Genomic DNA, 20,163 nt, shown 5'->3' with positions numbered 1-20,163 from the left:
CGGGAGTGTATGTAGTGAACACAAATTACAATGGGTTAGCTTTAGAGTGAAGAGAACACCTGTGTGTGTTAATTTCTGTGGTATAATTCTTCGTGTGTATGATTGGTACTGTGTATGATCTTATGAGTAAAATGTCTTACCATGTCAACTCCGTATGAAATGTGTCTTTTATTATACATCCTTCAGTGTATGATGCCTGGTGTATACGACTCTTTCTGTGTATGAGCGCTGCAGAGGGAGAGGTTGACCTTTCCTGGTTTGACCTTTAACCTATGTGAGGTGGACACGCCCACGTCGTCTCACTATTTCACCAGCAGTGTTAAATCTCAGCCTAATGCTTGGAGAGTGAGTTATTGATGCTGCACCTGAGCCTGTGTTTCACACCAGGTGACCAGGAACACACCAGGTGACCAGGTGCACACCAGGTGACCAGGAACACACCAGATGACCAAGAACACACCAGGTGACCAGGTGCACACCAGGTGACCAGGAACACACCGGGTGACCACGAACACAGCAGGTGACCAGGAACACAGCAGGTGACCAGGAACACACCAGGTGACCAGGAACACACCAGGTAACCAGGAACACACCGGGTGACCACGAACACACCAGGTGACCACGAACACACCAGATGACCAGAACACAGCAGGTGACCAGGAACACACCAGATGACCAAGAACACACCAGGTGACCAGGAACACACCAGGTGACCAGGAACACACCAGGTGACCAGGAACACACCAGGTGACCAGGAACACACCAGGTGACCAGGAACACACCAGGTGACCAGGAACACACCAGGTGACCACGAACAGCAAAAAATCACCTCGGAAACCTATAGTTGGAGAGTACACTAATTAGCATTGGAAAAAAATATAATCACCCTCATCCAGGCGTAGTTACGAACCACTAATTACCCCGCAATTTAACTGTCGCAACTGTCGAATTTCAAGAATATTTTATGAAGAACATTCTGATAAGCCTTTTGAGGAATATTTCTTGAAAATTTTAATTTTAATTAATTTTTCAAAAAAACATACCGGATATTATTTATTATTAGGATAGGTTAAGTAATATTTCTGGAATCGACAGGAAAATCTACATTAAAAATCATATTTATATTCATTTTTGGACACGATACTTCAAACCGAAAAGACCTAACGTAACCTAATAAAAATAATATCCTGTATCTTTTCCCAAAATCATATCTCCCCAAAAAAACAATTACACCCCCGTATGTTTCTGGAAGCTGTAGGAAATTCAACATTCAAAAAACAATTTTTTTTCCCGACCCGTTACTTGAAATTTAAAAGACCCAAATGGTGTAAAACTGGTGTAGAGTTGTGGAGTAGTTACCGCCATCTCTCTTACTGCGAACCGAAGAGAGAATATTTTCTTAACTAAGCAAATAATGATCTTTTACTGCAAAATAATCAATGTGTTGCTTTGAGAAATTATTCCTAGGTAACTAAAGATGGATGTCAATAACCTACTGACTATATATAAATTATTTTTATTGGATAATCTGGTGTTATCGCACACTATTATGTAAGGGACAATGGGATTAATGTTTGCTATTCCCCAGCCGCTTGATGTCGCCACCATCCTTGGTCCAACACATTCAGTTATTTTCAAACGTTAAAATATTCCTCTATATTACAAACAACACTCTAAATATAATCCAAATACAATCTAAATTAAAAAAAAATCTTTCAAAAGCACAAAGGTCATCAAAGAAAATAGACATTGGCCACACAAACTAAACTATTTTCCCGTAATAAAAATTCAGAAAAAAACCCTAATACTAACATACTAAAAGACGATAAATAAAAATACTAAAAAAAAAATAGCCTTGAAAAAAATCTCTGGGGGTACGTTAAGTCACATAGGACCATAATTATATCCCATAAGCGGAATAGATATTATTAGTGAGATCAGTAAAGGCAGATATTGAAGCTGACTTAACATATCCAAGTGTTAATGGGTGGTAGAGCAAGGATTAGGATTGGATATACTAGGATGGTATTTAGGGGGGTGGTGGGGGGGGTCAGCGTGTATTAATAGTTAAATAGTAAATATGTAACGCCTAGCTCTGAATAAGTAAAATACAGTGAAAACTCTATTTAACAATCTGTATGTCGAAGAAAATCCGTTATATCGAGGGTCTGTTAGATATTTAAAACTCCATTTAACAAAGTATATAGAGATAAAAATCCGTTATATTAAGTTATCCATTATATGTGAACCCCTTATATAACGGATAATATGGAGACGAGTCCGCTATATAGAGGTTTTACTGTCGATGGTTATTATTATTATCATCACTGAGGCACAGGTGCGGGGGAGATTAAAAGGTTTAATTAATTGCCCAGGTAATATAAACACACTATTGGTTTTTTAATCAGTTTATTTATTTATTTAGATATTTTGTTGACATTGATTATGACATTTATGAAACACATATACCAATTCAGAAGAGAAAAGGATTATGAATATATTATGCAGGTAGATATAAGATCATTGTAATCTAGTAGACTAAATAACTCAATATATTCTGAAGACTTACAGCATACTTAATGAGGTAATAAACTTAATACTTTTAAAACAAGAATAATTCCAATATTTTTTTTTAATATAATTGCATCGCTGAATATAATATAAAGTTGATTAATTGTGTGTATGTTTGTATGTAATGATTGAAAGCATAATTGTCGTGACACTATGTATAAAAATAGTCATTGATAATTTAGAATTACTGATAAACTCATAAAAAATAAATGTTTTAAATAAGACTAGATTGACTTAGCTAACACACCATAAATTTATCTCTGTCTTAAGGAATATAAAATACAAATCAACTAAAAACCAAAAACAATCAAAACTACAAAATGTTAAAATCTCTTTAAAAAAAAATAAATAAAAGAAAATATCAAGGAACGAAATGTGTATAATTATCATCCAGTAGTAGGTAGACACAGTACAGGCGTATGTTTCTACCTCACTCACATTTCATACAGTTTTTCAAGCATTCCATTCATCATCACTGACTGGTAGTAAGAAGAAGAAGAAGAATGACAAATAATACATTGAAAAGCCACAGGCAAAAAAAAAAAAATCTAAGAGCCATAATGTATCCAAGATGTCGACGGCCAGAAAACCAAATCAACCAAGTTCAAAAGTTCAATACATAAAGTTCATAGGTGAAAGTTCTTATTGTTCTTTATTGGTGTTTTTGTCGTCTGTTGATGTTACTGTACTTGCTGGACCATGTAATTAGTGATGTTGTTGATATGAGTGGTAGTGAAGATCGTTGAGTCAATCGGTGTCTGACTCTCTCTCTCCCTCTCTGACATGTTGTCCAATTTTTTTTTTTTTAATCTTGACAAGTTATCTGACAAAATGGTAATGGAAATTTATGGTATCTTTCATTTAATTTAATAATGGGGGCATGAACAAACCAAGACTTTAAATGGGCGAAGCAAAAAAAAAGTCATCCATTGATTTAGTTCCTCAATGAATAACTTTTCCTGCCCAAACTTTAGTCATTATCCGGATAGCCTTTGTAAGTGTGTGTGTGTGTGGGTGTGTGTGTGTGGGTGTGTGGGTGTGTTTGTGTGGGTGCGTGTGTATGTATGTAGATCAGTATTAAATTCCCACACAGTTCAGGCTCACAAAGGAATTATGTCCCGGTCTAATTCTCTTATGGAGCTATTCACAGCTCCGGCCTATAGAGTAGAATATAAACCTCCTGAAGCTGCATCACACCGAGGAGAGGCCTTACAACCTTTTGGGAGGGGGGGGGGAGGGAGGGGAGCTGCTAACGACATGCAACTAACTTCTGATTTTTATATTTTATTAAATCATACTCAAGGTTGATTAATTAATTAACAAGGTTTCCTTCATTCTTCTCAAAAGTCACCTGCTTAACCTTACCTGGATTATGGTATCAATCACAGGTAGATGTTATTATCAGGACACCTCAGTAATATATGACACAGCCAGATCTTAACCCCCCCCCTTCAAAAAAATTATTTCCACATAAACAGATATTTCAATTCTACATACTCCCTACTAGTTCATCTGACTTGTCCTGTTCGTGTGTTTTATTGTGATTTCTCTCTCTCTCTCTCTTTCCCTCCCTCTCTCTCTCTGTTTTTATACCTACAGGAAGACTAAGAAATAACTAACAGGTAGAAAGCACATGAATCTATGACACCTGGGTGATAATATTCTCAATGCTACAATCCTTTTAGCAGATGAATACCAACCCAAAGTAAAGTATAACATAAAACTCTATTAATACATAAGAAAATAGTTAATATGGTATAATGCATTGATGGGGGATGGCGAGGAGAGCTATTTTTTTTTTTTTTACAGCAACCCAGAGATACAGTTTGTGGGGTTTGTTTTGGTACTGTTATTATGATAGGTGAGGTGCCACGAATAATTTACACTAACCTGGATGATTGCCTTTTTTCCAGTTATTATTATGTGTATATTAAAACACTCCCTAGTGAATATTATACATATCTATCCCCCCTCTTCCCACGCAGTCTATATTATACGCTTAATATGTACTCTTTATAGACACATCTATTGGTATACAAGTCATGACGAGTGTGACTTTGATCTTGTACGAAACATGTTGTATTATTTTCGGTCAACTTTAGGTGTGTATATAATTTAAATGTATAATTGATGACTGGGGTGGGGAGGGGGGTGGAATAATTCAAAGGGAGTGTGTATGATAAAGGATGATTATAACTGGGGGAATTATACAGATTATATGTACAAGTTAATGTTACACCGTGGCTGATAATGTTAAATGTTATAATGTTTTATAATGAAAAAAAAACAGAAAAAAACAATGAACTTCATAGCAATTTTAAGATTTTTGTTTCAAGCTAAATAAACCAGTAATTAATATTTCGTCTATATATATATATATATATATATATATATATATATATATATATATATATATATATATATATATATATATATATATATATATATATATATATATATATATATATATATATATATATATATAATTATTATTTTTTTGGTTACATAAATATATCACATTAAATACTGAACATTTTCCTTTATAAATATCTATTATGTGTATCTATAATTTCATGTTAATAATCTTCTAAATCTGAACTACTTTGGGGCTAAGAATTTCTCCATTTGAAAAATAGCTTGTAAGAGTGAGTGTGTGTGTGTGTTACGCTGACATTGATTACACTGATTCACACGACACATCTTAGGGCGCGAAAACATCATCTTAATTCATACTCTACTTCCTTCATTGTCCTTGGGATGAATAAACATTTTTATGTATAATTTATAGCTGTATTATCATCCTAATGTGAATAACAATGTATGAAAAGAAACCCACGTAAATATTTCATCTGCCAATATATATATATATATATATATATATATATATATATATATATATATATATATATATATATATATATATATATATATATATATATATAAAGGTTTCTTGCGTTTAATAATAGCTAAGATGAATAACACTATGCCCGCTTGATATGAGTGGGAGATATTCTTGAAGACATATTTATAATTATGTCTAGGGGGGTATAGAGAACACTTTCCCTTCATGGATAAAATGGAAGATGATATTTTTTTTTTTACCCCAAGGTGATGAAAATGATGACCCCCCTCTGCCACACTGACGAGGGAATAGATGGTACACTGATCTATTACTCTCGCTGCAGACGGTGACGCAGACCTACACTGGTCACCGCACGCGCCCCTACTCAGTCTTATACAGAAATTCTTAATCATAACCCTCAAGGTATTTATCAAATGAAGTCATTATCTGAAGTAAAATTACAATAACTTTTATTTTCATTTATATATACATACACATATATACACAGTACATACTATATATACACTGTATATACCGTAAATGTATGTATATGTATATTTTCTTTGTTATTATTTTTTTTTTGTATTTTCTACGCTGTTATACTGGGAATGCCCTGGCCTTGCGACAGCCTCTTGAGACTGTGTTACTGAAATGATCAGTGAAGTGTGACCTGAACAGAACCTTAGTACAGTATCTGACAATAACACTCATCCTCAGTTACTTATGTTAGGTGATCCACAGAGGCACTGTATCTGACATGCAGTACTGTAAGATGATAAAACAAACAATAAGTCATTTAGAGAATGGGGTTTAGAGTGGAGGTTCAGAGAAAATGGGAAATAAGAGAAATGAGAATAATAAGGAATGGGGAAATAAGAGAATTGGGAAATAAGAGAGAATGGGGTAATAAGAGAAATGCAAAATAAGAGAGAATGGGGAAAAATAAATATTCAACTAGTAATAATGATGCAATTTGAGGCAGACGACAACAACAGAATTTCACACAAAAACAAAAATTATCGTCTGTTTTGGCGGGGCGGGGTAAGAGGAGGAGGAGGAGGAGGAGGAGGAGGAGGAGGAGGAGGAGGGCTAACACTGGATATTTTGGTAGAGAGGAGAAAATAATGCTATAATGAAGGTGAGAATAAGTGTTACTGCAGGAGTACTTGAGGCTCGATGTTCTTACCACTACTGTGACCTGTCCACTGTGACCTGTCCACTGTGACCTGTCCACTGTGACCTGTCCACTGTGACCTGTCCACCGTGACCTGTACACTGTGATCTTTTCACTGTGGCCTGTCCAACGTGTTGACCTGTCTACCGTGGCCTGTCTACAGTGACCTGTCCACTGTGACCTGTCCACTGTGACCTGTCCACTGTGACCTGTTCACCGTGACCTGGCCACCGTGACCTGGCCAGTGTTGAGGTACAGTCTTACAGTCTACCTCCCTTCTTGGCGGCCACTGGCAGCTTCTCCCCCTGGAGGTATGGGTTGTAGCTCTGAAACACACGAGAATGGGACATGTAAGTCAAACACAATACTCGATTAATGAAACAAAATTATATATTACGTATGACAGATAGACGTGAGGGGGTGGGGGGTGTACTGTCAACACACTATAAAACAACCCCCACCCCCACCCTCTCCCCCACCCCCCCCCTCCCCACTCCCCACCCCCATCTCCTCTCCCCACTCCCCACCCCTCCCCTAGCACCGTATACAATAAGCCCCTGTTTTATCTCCATCACTACACGTCCTATCGCTGTTATCGCTGTTATCGTTGTTATCTTTTAATCCAACACAACCTCCACACACACACGAGGCTAAATTAAGCGTCCTCACGTCAGCGATGATTGATAACATAGTTTGATTTGCGCCAGAGTGTTGGGGGATTTCGGGAGGAGGGGGGGAGATGGTTGTTGGTAGTGGTGATTGTAGTGGTGGTAGTGGTAATAGTGGTAGTGGAGATGGTAGTAGTGGTAATATTAGTCGTTAGATATATAGTTTAATATTACCAATACTCTTAATTTTCAATATGACAAATTATATAAAATACAAAAATACCTAAAAATAATATAAGCCGGGATTATATTACATGAAGAGGAAGTAAATATAGGCGGGATATAGTAAGTTTATAAACCAACACTACATATAAGAGTAATGATGAGCTGTGGAAAAATAGAGCATAGAGTCTTGAAATATTTCTTTATAAAGTGTGGGTATTTGGGCCAAAGTCTTGATGTTTAGTGACAGACAGACAGACAGAGACAGAGAGACCGACAGACAGAAAGAGAGAGAGAGAGAGAGAGAGAGAGAGAGAGAGAGAGAGAGAGAGAGACACGCCCAACCGCCCTCAGCATTCCTGACCCTCACACACACACACACAGCGGCGCACAATCCTCTCACACAGGATAAAAGGTCAAAGGTCGACACCTAGCCATTGTTCTCCAGCGCCCAGCCTAACTCTGCCTCCGCGAATAACCAACTCAGATATATATTATGACGTGTGGGTGTCTGGTCATACATACATACATACATACATACATACATACATACATACATACAAAGAAGTTCCCTGATTGGACGACTTACCTTCTTGGCGTGGTATTTCTTGGCTACCAAACGATGGCTTCCGTCACCCTGTAGAGAGAGAGAGAGAGAGAGAGAGAGAGAGAGAGAGAGAGAGAGAGAGTAATTAATATCTCTCATGGACAAAGTTATCACACGTCTTATCATTATTTCTATACACACATTGTTGAAGTATTTTTTCTATGTACACATCTGGTCTAAAACTGTTCTCCCATTCTCTCTTCTTCCTTCTATATTATCCTGTTTCTCTTCTCTTACCTTCTCCTCCTTCTCTCCTACTTTCTCTTTCTCCCCTTTCTTTTTCCCTCTCCTCTTCCTCCTCCCTATCACTCATACGCTTACTCACTCATTCCCCCACTCACTCACTCCTCCACTCGCTCACTCACTCCCCACCCACTCCCTCCTTCCCTCACTCACTCCCTACCTCCCTTACCCACCCACACACTCACTCGCTAACTCCTCCACTCGCTCACTCACTCCACACTCACTCACTCCTCCACTCGCTCACTCACTCCCCACCCACTCCCTCCTTCCCTCACTCACTCCCTACCTCCCTTACCCACCCATACACTCACTCGCTAACTCCTCCACTCCCTCCCTCCCTCACTCCCCCACGCCCACACTCACCAGGCCGCTCATGATCTTGTCGAGGGTAGAGTCTAACACGCCCTCGTTCTGGATGGAGCGGGCCAGGGCTGTGATCTCTGAGTCCCTGGTGGAATCCGCGCACTCGAACATGTGCTCTGTGTCACACATACAGTCTTGTAAAGCCTGGTAGTCTCGCGAGAACCCTGCTGTGTTCTCAAAGTCCTCCAGGCAACCGTCGGCACCTGTCAAGAGTATACATAAGTGTTAAGGAAGGGAATATTTAAGAGTACAAGGATGTTTTAGAGGAGGAGGAGGAGAAGGAGGGAGGGAGTCAGAAAAAAAAAGCAATTAAAACAAATCATTAGTCTACATAAGAATAAAATTAGATTCAATTCACTCAAAAGACTACAGCAAATTGTCTTCACCTCCTTATATACAAGTTATCAAAGAAAACGAATATAAACTTAATCTAAAGAAAACGGGTTAAAAAAATATATGTATATAATGGGTAACATATCTAAATGTCAGTTGGGTTGCTTTAATCTCTTATACGATTTTGATATCATTATTTCTCCGCCTAAGTTACCTGTGTAGCCAAGAGGACAGGGATTGGGTGGGTTGCAGTAAGCAGGTAATACGCCATCACTGCCGCTGTTACTCTTGACGCCGCTAGAGCTGGGTTTTGGTCGTTGTTTCATCTTTCCCTCTGTAACATACCATGGGTTGAGACGGTCACTAGTCATTTACAGTGACACCTCTATTTAACGGATAATATGGATAGGAAATTCCGTTGTATCGAGGGTTCGTTAGATGTGAAACCTTTCATTAACGGACTATATGGAGAGGAAAGTGTGTTAAATCGAAAGGCCGATAAATGTGAAACCCCCACCTTACGCTATTATTATTATTATTATTATTATTATTATTATTATTATTATTATTATTATTATTATTACTATTATTATTATTATTATTATATTCTGCATCATCGTATAAGACACAGTTAAGTATCATGTGGAGGTTCGTGAGACAGTGACCTTTGATACGAAGGTTCATGAGACAGTGACCTTTGATACGAAGGTTCATGAGACAGTGACCTTTGACACACACCTCTCGTGACCTTCCGTACAGATAGTGTATCACAAAGGCAGGAAGGTAGGTTGTGAAGGTGAGGTAGATAGGCGGTCAGGTGAACTATGAGAGCTGTTCCCCTGACACCTTCCTTCCTTCCTCCCTGACACAGACAAGGTGGTTTACATATACACACAGAAAGACATACAGACACACATTCTCTCTCTCTCTCTCTCTCTCTCTCTCTCTCTCTCTCTCTATCTCTCTCTCTGTTTTATCCTAGTGTCTTTTATTAATTCTTGTATTATCATTGTTTATTATATTTTTTTCTCTACTCCTATTCCTCCTGCCTAACCTCCCTTCTCTTCCTCCTCATTTTCCCCCTCACTATCTTCCTGCTGCCTCTTTCTTCCTCTTCCTCCTACTTCCCTCCCATCCATTCTTCATCCTCCTGTCTACCTCCCTTCCTCTCCTCTTCACCCTCCCACCCCCTCCTTCTTCTTCTTCTCCTCCTTCTACCTCTTCCCCTACTCTTCCTCTCCACCATCACCCACCAACACCCACCATCACCCACCAAAACCCACCAACACCCACCACTATTCCTTACCGTAGTTTCCGAGGACTGAACTGAGGAGAGAGGAGTGAGAGAGGTACTCCTGATCCCTGAGTGAGGGACTGAGGGAGATGTCATCGTAATCGAGGGCCATGGGAGGTGCTGGCATCTCCTTCATGGCTCGAGGGGACATTCCTTCAGCCAACTGCGCCTCCAACCTATAGCCAAAGGTAGACATAACAAAGAGGTTGAAACGTGGATCACTGGTCTTCGTAATGTTGAATTTAGGGAGTGTTTGTTATTGTATGTAAATGAGTGTGAATAATCAATGGGATATTACCTGTGGGGATCTTACCTGTGTGGATATTACCTGTGTTAAGCGTATATACAATGAAGTGATGGCAACATTATATTTAATTCTGTATGTTGTCTATAATGATGCTCTGTGTGTCTTGATAAATATGAATACAATGAAACCTTTATTTAACGGATAATATAGAGAGGAAATTCCGTTATACGCGAGGGTCCGTTATATATGAAACCTATACATCACAGATTATAATTGTGATAATACAGTTCATTATATTGAGGTTTATTGTATGTAAAAACCTCCATATAACGGACTATACCCCCTCCGTTAGATTGATGTCCGTTAAATGGAGGTGGTAAAAATATCCATTATATCGAGGTCTATTTCATGTAAAACCTCCATATAACAAACCTAACCTAACCTAAGTGAGAGAGGAGTATTGGTGGAGATTCTTAGGATGTCTTTCTCACCACAACAACAACAAGAAAGGTGTAACAGTAAACAGCCCCATCCCTTCACCCTCCTTCACCCCTCCATCACCCCTCCTTCACGCCCTCTTTCAACCCTTTTTCACCCCTCCATCACCCCTCCATCACCCCTTTCACCCCTCCTTCACCCCTCCTTCACCCCCTCTTTCAACCTCTTCAACCCTCCTCACCCTCCTTCAACCCTCTCTTTTCTTTCACCCCTCTTTTCAACCCCTCTTTTCACCCTCCATCACCCTCCTCACCCTCCATCACCCTCCATCACCCTCCCTCACCCTCTTTCACCCCTCCTTCACCCCCCTCTTTTCAACCTCTTTCAACCCCACCTCACCCTCCTTCAATCCCTCCCTCACCCCCTCCATCACCCCTCCTTCACGCCCTCTTTCAACCCTTTTTCACCCCTCCATCACCCCCTCCATCACCCCCTTTCACCTCCCTCCTTCTTCACCCTCCTTCACCCTTTTCAACCCTCTCTTTCAACCCTCCCTCACCCCTCCTTCACCCCTCATTCAACCCTCTTTCACCCCTCTTTCACCCTCCTTCACCCTCCATCACCCTCCTCACCCCCCTCTTTTCACCCCTCTTTTTCAACCCTCTTTTCAATTCCCTCCATCACCCTCCCTCACCCCTCTTCTTTTTCACCCTCCCCTTCAATCTCTTTCACCCCTCCATCACCCCCTCCATCACTCCCTCCTCACCCCTCCTTCACCTCTTTCAACCCTCTTTTCAACCCTCCTCACCCCTCCTTCACCCTCATTCAACCCTCTTTCACCCCTCTTCACCCCTCCTTCACCCTCCATCACCCCTCCCTCACCCCTCTTTCTGCACCCTCCATCACCCTCCCTCACCTCTCCCTCACCCCTCCTCACCCTCTTTTCACCCTCCTTCAATTCCCTCTTTCACCCCCTCCCTCACTTCCTTCAGCCTTTGAGCAGCACGTTATGTAACTCTCAAAGTCCAGATAACAGTGAAACCCACTCCATATAACGGACTCTCTCTCTCTCTCTCTCTCTCTCTCTCTCCATATACTCCGTTAGATGTGGTAGGTTTCACATGTAACGGATTCCTATCGATATAACGGATTTTCCTCTCCGTATAGTCCGTTAAATAGACGTTTCACTATACGGGCGACTAACAAACACCAAAATATCACTTAAAACACCTAATACAAATACGAGGAATTATCACAAGCATCATTCATCATTTAACCCCGTAGTGAAAGGATTAACTATAAACTATAAACTCCAAAACCTAACAAAATATCAGAAGAAATAAAATAATAAAATAAAATAAAAAATCTCAACGATATTACAATCCTGACTATCATGTTAAAAATAAATACCCACTTCTATCCCGTCAACACATCACGCCACATGATGAAGGACAAACCACTGCTTGGATTGACTAATTGACCCCACACGCTGTAATGTCAATAGCTGCTATTATTTGAGTTATTGGGCTGAACTTTGGTTAAATGATCACTGGTTAAATAATAATAATAATAATAATAATAATAATAATAATAATAATAATAATAATAATAATAATAATAATAATAATAATAATGATAATAATAATGTTTGATGTTCTTAACCTGTTTCGTTATATATTTCTTCACATATTTACACAAAGTTTCATTAATCATTACTCATGGACGTAATACAATATTGTCGAATTACGATACAAAGATAAAACAAAAATATATGTTTGATATTTACGCCATCTTATAATTATTTTCGTCAGTCTGCCTGCTACACACACACACACACACACACACACACACACACACACACACACACGCACACACACACACACACACACAACACACACACACACACACACACACGCACACACACACCCTGAGTCCTCCAAATCAGGCCCGTATGATTGACTCTTATCAGCCTCTCTTGTCATATTCCTTGGAGAAAAATGATAGAGTCTTACATTCCTTCGAGGTATCAGAAAGTTATTTGTTGATATATATTCATAGATTCCTTGGTTTGGATATGACGTGTCAAGAATATACCCAAAAGAATATACAATGAAACCTCTTTTTAACGGATTATATAGAGAAAATTCCATTATATTGAGAGTCCGTTATGTAAAACCTCCAACTAACGACCACAATACACAATTCCAAAACCAAACTGATAGGTTCGTAAAATGGTAAAAATATGTGACAGATCCAACGTACTGTAATGATGTGTGAGAGGGTGAAGGTGGTTGTTGTGGTGAGAGGGTCGAGAATGTACTGTGGGGGGATGAGACCTTCCCTACATCCGTTTGTTTATATATGAGAAGAATATATTTTTAGTATCAATAGTATAGCTAAATCTTCTTCGTTGGTAATAAGGACCTACACGAGACACAGGAGACACCACAAATATAGCCAAGGATAGCCAGATAGCCAAAATACCTAGGAGGTCATGAGAATACGTGAACCGTCCTCTTCCAGGATTGATTTACCGAGTTAAAGGGCCCAGTCAAGGATCTTCTACCCCCAGCTAGAGACACCCCCCCTCAACCCCTAGCGACTTACCTCCCCTCACCCCCAGCCAGCTAACAACAATTCTTTATCCCCAGCCACTACCCTTCTGCCCCCAGCCAGCTACCCTTCTCCCCAGAGCCACCCCTTCGCCCCCAGCCAGCTACCTTCAACCCCAAACTAACTACCCCTAGCCCCCGCAACCACCGATCCTACAACAACCTTTTTCCCTCCTCTTCCACTCTCCCTCCCTTCTCCTTAACCTATCTTCTCCTCCTCTCCTCAACCTCCTCTCCCCCCATCTCCCCCACACCCTCCCCCCATCTCCTCTACCCCAATACTATACAGAGTGTGTCATCTACTTACCCCCGTGGTGGCAGGTCGAGGTAGTCCCGGGATGAATCAGCCAAGCCGCTCCCCATCCTGGCTACCATCTCCCTCAGGAAAGCATCAGGCAGGTCCAGAGGAGCCCCACCCTGGAACACAAATGCAACACACTCATTACCTGTCTCTTACAACACTCAGAAACACTTAAATAACGATGGAAATACGACACAAATGTAACACACACACACACACTGTCTGTTCCCTACAAGACTTAACTACTACTACTACTACTATTACTACTACTACTATTACTATTACTACTACTAAATAATAATAATAATAATAACATACAATTATCATTATCATCTATTCCTTATAAAGTGAAAAAACCTCCATATAACGGAGAGGTGCTTCACATCTAACGGATCCTCGATATAACGGACTTTTCTCCCCATAAAATCCGTTAAATAGAGATTTCACTATAATTGAAAACTTATATGATAAAAACTATAGTTAAAATAATATCTATAACGTGAATTCCATCCGATAAAGAATAAAAACACCAATTATACCATACGTCTATAATCTCAATAAATTATACCAATCAGATTATACCTATTATTTATCACATCATCAATTATACACTAATAATCTCAAATAAATTATACCATATTTTTTTAACGAGTAATTTCTGTAACTGCATAGAGATTAAAAGCTGCTCCACGCAACAAGGACATATGAGCCACAGGAGGGGTAATAATTAGGTGAACTTTTTATATAATAACTAATTAAGGAGAAAACTTAATTATAATCTGTTATATAATATAGTTGTTATACATATATTATACAAGTTATGCATATATTACAGTGAAACCTCTATATAACGGACTTTTCTTGCCGTATATTCCTTTATAAAGAAGTTTTACATTTAACGTACCCTAGATATAACGAACTGTATAAGTGTCATGACCTTTTGACCCTGTATAAGAGTGTATCATGACCTTTTGACCTTGTATAAGTGAGTCATGACCTTTTTTGACCCTGTATAAGTGTCATGACCATGTTTGACCCTGTATAAGTGAGTCATGACCTTTTGACCCAGTATAAGTAAGTCATGACCTTTTTTTGACCCAGTATAAGTGTCATGACCTTTTTTGACCCAGTATAAGAGTGTAGAGTGACTTACCGCAGAGCCAGAGACGTAGGAACCCGTAGCCAGGGAGAGACACGCCCACACCACCAAACATGATCCCGTCTGTAACATCTGCGGGAGGAGGAGAGGGAAGACGTGAAGAGTTATACACTGATATTTATTACTACTGATCTGACATGTATGTATGTATGTATGTGTTTATGTATGTATGTATGTATGTATGTATGTATGTATGTATGTATGTATGTATGTATGTATGTATGTGTTTATGTATGTATGTATGTATGTATGTATGTATGTATGTATGTATGTATGTATGTGTTTATGTATGTATGTGTATGTATGTATGTATGTATGTATGTATGTATGTATGTGTGTGAGATAAATCAGGCCTCTGTAAGGTAATGTGATGACCCAAGCGTCCAGGGGAAGGGAAGGGGGAAGGGGGAGGGAAGGAGAGTGGACAGGGGAGGGAAAGGGGAGAAGGTAGAATGGGAGATGGGGAGATGAGAAAGAAAGAGTAGGGAGAGGAAAGATGGGGAGATGAGGGGACGGGGAAGAGGAGAGAGAGAGAGAGAGAGAGAGAGAGAGAGAGAGAGAGAGAGAGAGAGAGTTGTTACTTATTATTGTGTTATGATGCTGATCAAGGTGGAATGAAGAAGACATATACATATATATATTAGATACATATTGGCTGGCTGGCTACACACAGTATATGTAATCAAAGTAGCATATAGTTAGGTGTGAATCAATTGAGAAGTATTTTTGTGTGTGTTGTGTGTGTGTGTGTGTGTGTGTGTGTGTGTGTGTGTGTGTGTGTGTGTGTGTGTGTGTGTGTGTGTGTGTGTGTGTGTGTGTGTGTGTGTGTGTGTGTGTGTGTGTGTATACTGCGCGTGTCGAAATGAGGCTACTGGTTCGTGGATCACAAGAGAAGGTCAGCTTTAATCCTCAACTCGACAGCACTGAACTAAAACGGGACGACTGATCGCCTTATGAGACTACGTTAAGTAGGTTGAATGTTGACCCTTATCCACGAACACTTTCATAACATGTTAAGATAGGTCAAAGTTGAAGGTTAGAGGTCAATACTGAGGGTCAAGGTCAAAGATCAAGGTTAGTTCTGGGTTAGTGAGGTGAGGACGTAGTTAGGTTAGGTTAGGTTAGGTTAGGTTTAAGTTTGGTTTGGAGAAATTAACTTAGATGAGAACGTACTTAGATTAGGCTTGGTTTAGGTTAGGTTATGTTAGATTAGGTTAATTTAGGTTTTGTTTTGGTTTGGTTTAGGTTAGGTTAGGTTATGTTAGGTTAGGTTATCTTATTGCCTTCCAACTCAAGAATGACCCGTGTCTCTCTCTCTCTCTCTCTCTCTCTCTCCCTTTTGTCTCTCTCTCTCTCTCTCTCTCACTATCCCCTCTCTCTCTCTCTCTCTTTTCTCTCTCTCTCTCTCTCTCTCTCTCACTCTCTCTCTCTCTCTCTCTCTCTCTCTCTCTCTCTCTCTCTCTCTCTCTCTCTCTCTCTCTCTCCGTGTGGTGGTGGCCTTACACAGGAGCATTAATGAAGCACCTGACATTAATCCTCCCAACCTCTCTTCACGGATCAGGTGAGATTATAGTGAAACCCTCTATATAACGGACTATATAGAGAGAAAATTCCGTTATATCGAGTGTGGGTCCGTTAGATGAGAAACCTTCCACCTAACGGATTATATGGAGAAAAGTCCGTTATTTGGAGGGTTTCTCATCTGATGGATTTTTGATATAACGGAATTTCATCTCTATATAATCCGTCTGATGGAGGTTTTTTTTTATCTAACGGACCCTCGATATAACGGAATTTCTTCTCCATATTGTCCGTTAAATAGAGGTTTTCACTGCTAATGAATCTTCCTTCATCATTAACAAAAATAAAAGTATAAAATAGTTATACTGACACTACACACAAGATACACTGACAGTATAAACCTTACATATATATATATATATATAGTCCACTGGCAGTATCCATATGGTACACTGACAGTATATTCCTGGTTCACTGACATATGTACATGATTCACAGGGTATTCCTTATTACACTGACAATACATATTACACTGTACTGTACACACGTTACACTGACTTTATGAAATTAAAAGTAAATATACACAAAGAGAGAGAGAGAGAGAGAGAGAGAGAGAGAGAGAGAGAGAGAGAGAGAGAGAGAGAGAGAGAGAGAGAGAGAGAGAGAGAGAGATCTACCATATGGCGCACAGCAAACACAAACTGTACTCCCCAGCAAGCTTTATGTTACCCTATGAGTACATGGTCATTTGGTACTCTATGTACACACTCACACACACACACGTACTCTAAGTTTATCCACTCGCCTACCGCACTCATTGAAACAACACTACTCAAACAAACACAACTACGCATTCAAGTACTCACGTCTAAAGCCATATGGTACTCAATGTGTTCAGTCATGTAACGCATTATAATACAAGTATGGTACAGTATGAGTACATGGAGTAAGTTTTGAGTACAATGCTTATCAGAAATGAGTACACATTAGTCAGATACGGTCAACACATTACATAAGTCGGTCACTAAAAACGACACCACAGTCACCAACCATATTGTACCTACACACACACACACACACCAACCTACACAGAGCCACCTACTAATACACGAGTATATAAACAGCCCTATATAACGCAAGTATCCATATATCAATAGGTAGATCACACAGACACATCGTATACAATATGGAAACTTAAATTCAATCATTGTAAAGTCAAAACATCGAGATTAAATTAAATAAAATACAGTCTGCTAATTTGGATATTGTATTTTATATAACAGAGAGTTTGGTTATTATATAAATGTTATTTTATCACTATATGGGATATATTCAATACGACGGAGGTCCACAAATTTTCTCACTGCTGTGGTCGCTGAGTCGGGAGTGCAATATCGCTTCAATAACCCACAAGGAAGGTACATAGGTAGTTATTATCTCAAGGAATACATAAAAAGAGGATCTATCTTTATCACATGGAGTAATAAGAAGCCCTAAAATGGAAGCAACAGTTCGCTTAGCTCACCTTATTATCAGCTGCTGGGGAGAGGACTAGCGGGATTCAATATGGCGACGACTCTACGGGCCACTGATGCCAACTATCATCACTAAATGGATATATTTCACCGTCATATATGGGGACAACTAATGCCTAAAACAACACTGTAAAAATAAAAATGCTCCTTTTTAAATATATTACTTTACAGAATATATATCAGTTAAGTAACAGGAAATAGGTAAATGAGATGACGTTGCTTAGCGCAGGCGTATGTGAGGTCTATGTGCCGTTGGAGTGTCATGGTAACAGCAGTATTGATTAAATTCTTCGCGCATACGGGGGCGGGAGGCCAAAGAGCGGCCCTTGTCTGCTTACTGCTCTTGGGTCACGTATGAACAGTAGGTACAAATGTCACGTCACGTATCACCTGTGGTCGTATTCAAGGCCCCCCCCCCCCAAAAAAAAAGAATTGTGTTTTTTCAAGGTTGCAGAAAAAACACACATACATACATATAGGCATAAATACTCATACATGTTCATACTTATATAAAAAAAAAACATTCACACAAATAATATATAAAAATGCACACAAATAGACACAAATATAAAAATATCGTATGTAAACATTAAAGATAGTTGAATATTATCAATAATAATATCAATAATATCATCATCACACACACATCATCAATATCATCATCACACACGCACATCATCATTATCATCACATCATAATCATCAACACCATCTTGACGAGGCAATATCACTTCCACCACAACCTTCTCGTCTGACGCTTCTCTCCCACACTACACCATCAACACACCCTCCTATTTCTCCATTTCCATTTATCATTTCTCTTGTGTCTTTCCTAAACCGCAGGATATTATTAACAGTCTCTTTGACCTATGATAAATGTGTTTGTGTAAGTAATAAGAGTGCGGAGGTCATATTGCAATTATACCTTGCGCTAGTCAGGCCGCACCTCGATTATGCTGTTCAGTTCTGGTGCCATTATTATAGAATGGATATCAATTCACTGGAGTCGGTGCAGCGAAGAATGACGAAAATTATTCCGGGACCTTCTCTATAGATAAAAAAAACTAAACTTGCATTCCCTAGAAAGACGAAGAGTGCGGGGAGATATGATAGAAGTATTTAAGTGGGTGAAAGGAATCAATAAAGGGGATATAGATAAAGTTCTTATAATATCCGAGCAGGATAGGACTCAGAGCAACGGATTTAAGTTGGATAAGTTTAGGTTTAGGAGGGAGATAGGAAGGAACTGGTTCACAAATAGGGTGGTGGACGAGTGGAACAAGCTTAGCAACTTTGTAGTAAGTGGTGGGACGTTGGCAAGTTTTAAAAGGAGGCCATGCACAGGTCAACCGGCCTATTGCAGACTCCTTATTTTCTTATGTTCTTAAACGCTATTTTCAATCTATGCTTTTTAATATTTTTTTCCTATTTCGGTGGACTAGGCTCGTAAGAAAATTCAAGCGTTTAGTTTCTCATCCATAATTTAACACAAGTATTAAACATTGTTCAATTTTTTTTTTTCAGTGAGTTAATTCTCCATCCATTATGTCTATCTATCCTAATTCCTCCCCTTAAGCTATTATCATTAACTAATTGCTACAGCTAATCCATGACTTTCTCTGACGATTCCCGGTATTTCACGCCTAATGTTCTCTTATGTTCACTAGACTGCAGTCATGACCATGGACTCCATCACCTTGAGAGAATTAACATCATTTTATTAATGTATTTAAAATCAGTTTAGTGAGAAAATAACCATAATATAGCAAGCTAGATTAAAGTGTACCCTTTTATGTTGAGCCGGGCATATTGTTTTGGTTTTACGATATATTTTTCACATCTGTAGTTACTGTAGTAGATACAATGTGTTTGTGTGTGTAATAGAATAACTAGAATTATTAAAATCTCTATAAAGAAAAGAAAGGAAAAGTAATGAAACTGATTTAAAAAATAGTTAGTATGTTGAACTTTTGCATAACAACATCGTAGGTGTTTGTACAGTCTGCTTTCATATCTAAATAAATTGACAGACACTTGGGAAGATTTTTTTTTTTGCGAATTTCGTATTCAATTAAACGTCCTTCTCTCCGTGGC

At 39.1% G+C, this 20,163-nt stretch overlaps 1 protein-coding gene across 2 annotated transcripts; it reads right to left on the bottom strand.

The window, feature by feature from the left end:
* Window positions 1–2,392: 2,392 nt before the first annotated feature.
* Window positions 2,393–18,212, bottom strand: LOC121878928. 2 transcript variants are annotated; one of them, XM_042385359.1, is made up of 8 exons: window positions 18,061–18,211; window positions 15,009–15,086; window positions 13,862–13,971; window positions 10,270–10,433; window positions 9,178–9,297; window positions 8,631–8,833; window positions 8,007–8,054; window positions 2,393–6,913 (listed from the first exon to the last, which is right to left on the bottom strand). In XM_042385359.1, exons 2-8 carry the CDS (start codon window positions 15,084–15,086, stop codon window positions 6,848–6,850), a joined length of 789 nt encoding a protein of 262 aa, XP_042241293.1. In that variant the 5' UTR covers window positions 18,061–18,211; the 3' UTR covers window positions 2,393–6,847. The 2 variants fall into 2 exon arrangements, with proteins under 2 accessions (XP_042241293.1, XP_042241294.1); XM_042385360.1 differs by lacking the exon at window positions 8,007–8,054 and having other exon boundaries at window positions 18,061–18,212.
* Between the last annotated feature and the right edge of the window lie 1,951 nt (window positions 18,213–20,163).

This window comes from Homarus americanus, unplaced genomic scaffold (genome assembly GCF_018991925.1).
Source record: "Homarus americanus isolate GMGI-L3 unplaced genomic scaffold, GMGI_Hamer_2.0 scaffold4060, whole genome shotgun sequence".
NCBI lineage: Eukaryota > Metazoa > Arthropoda > Malacostraca > Decapoda > Nephropidae > Homarus > Homarus americanus.
Note: the sequence above shows the minus strand (reverse complement) of the source record. Positions and strands in the feature narration are given on the sequence as shown.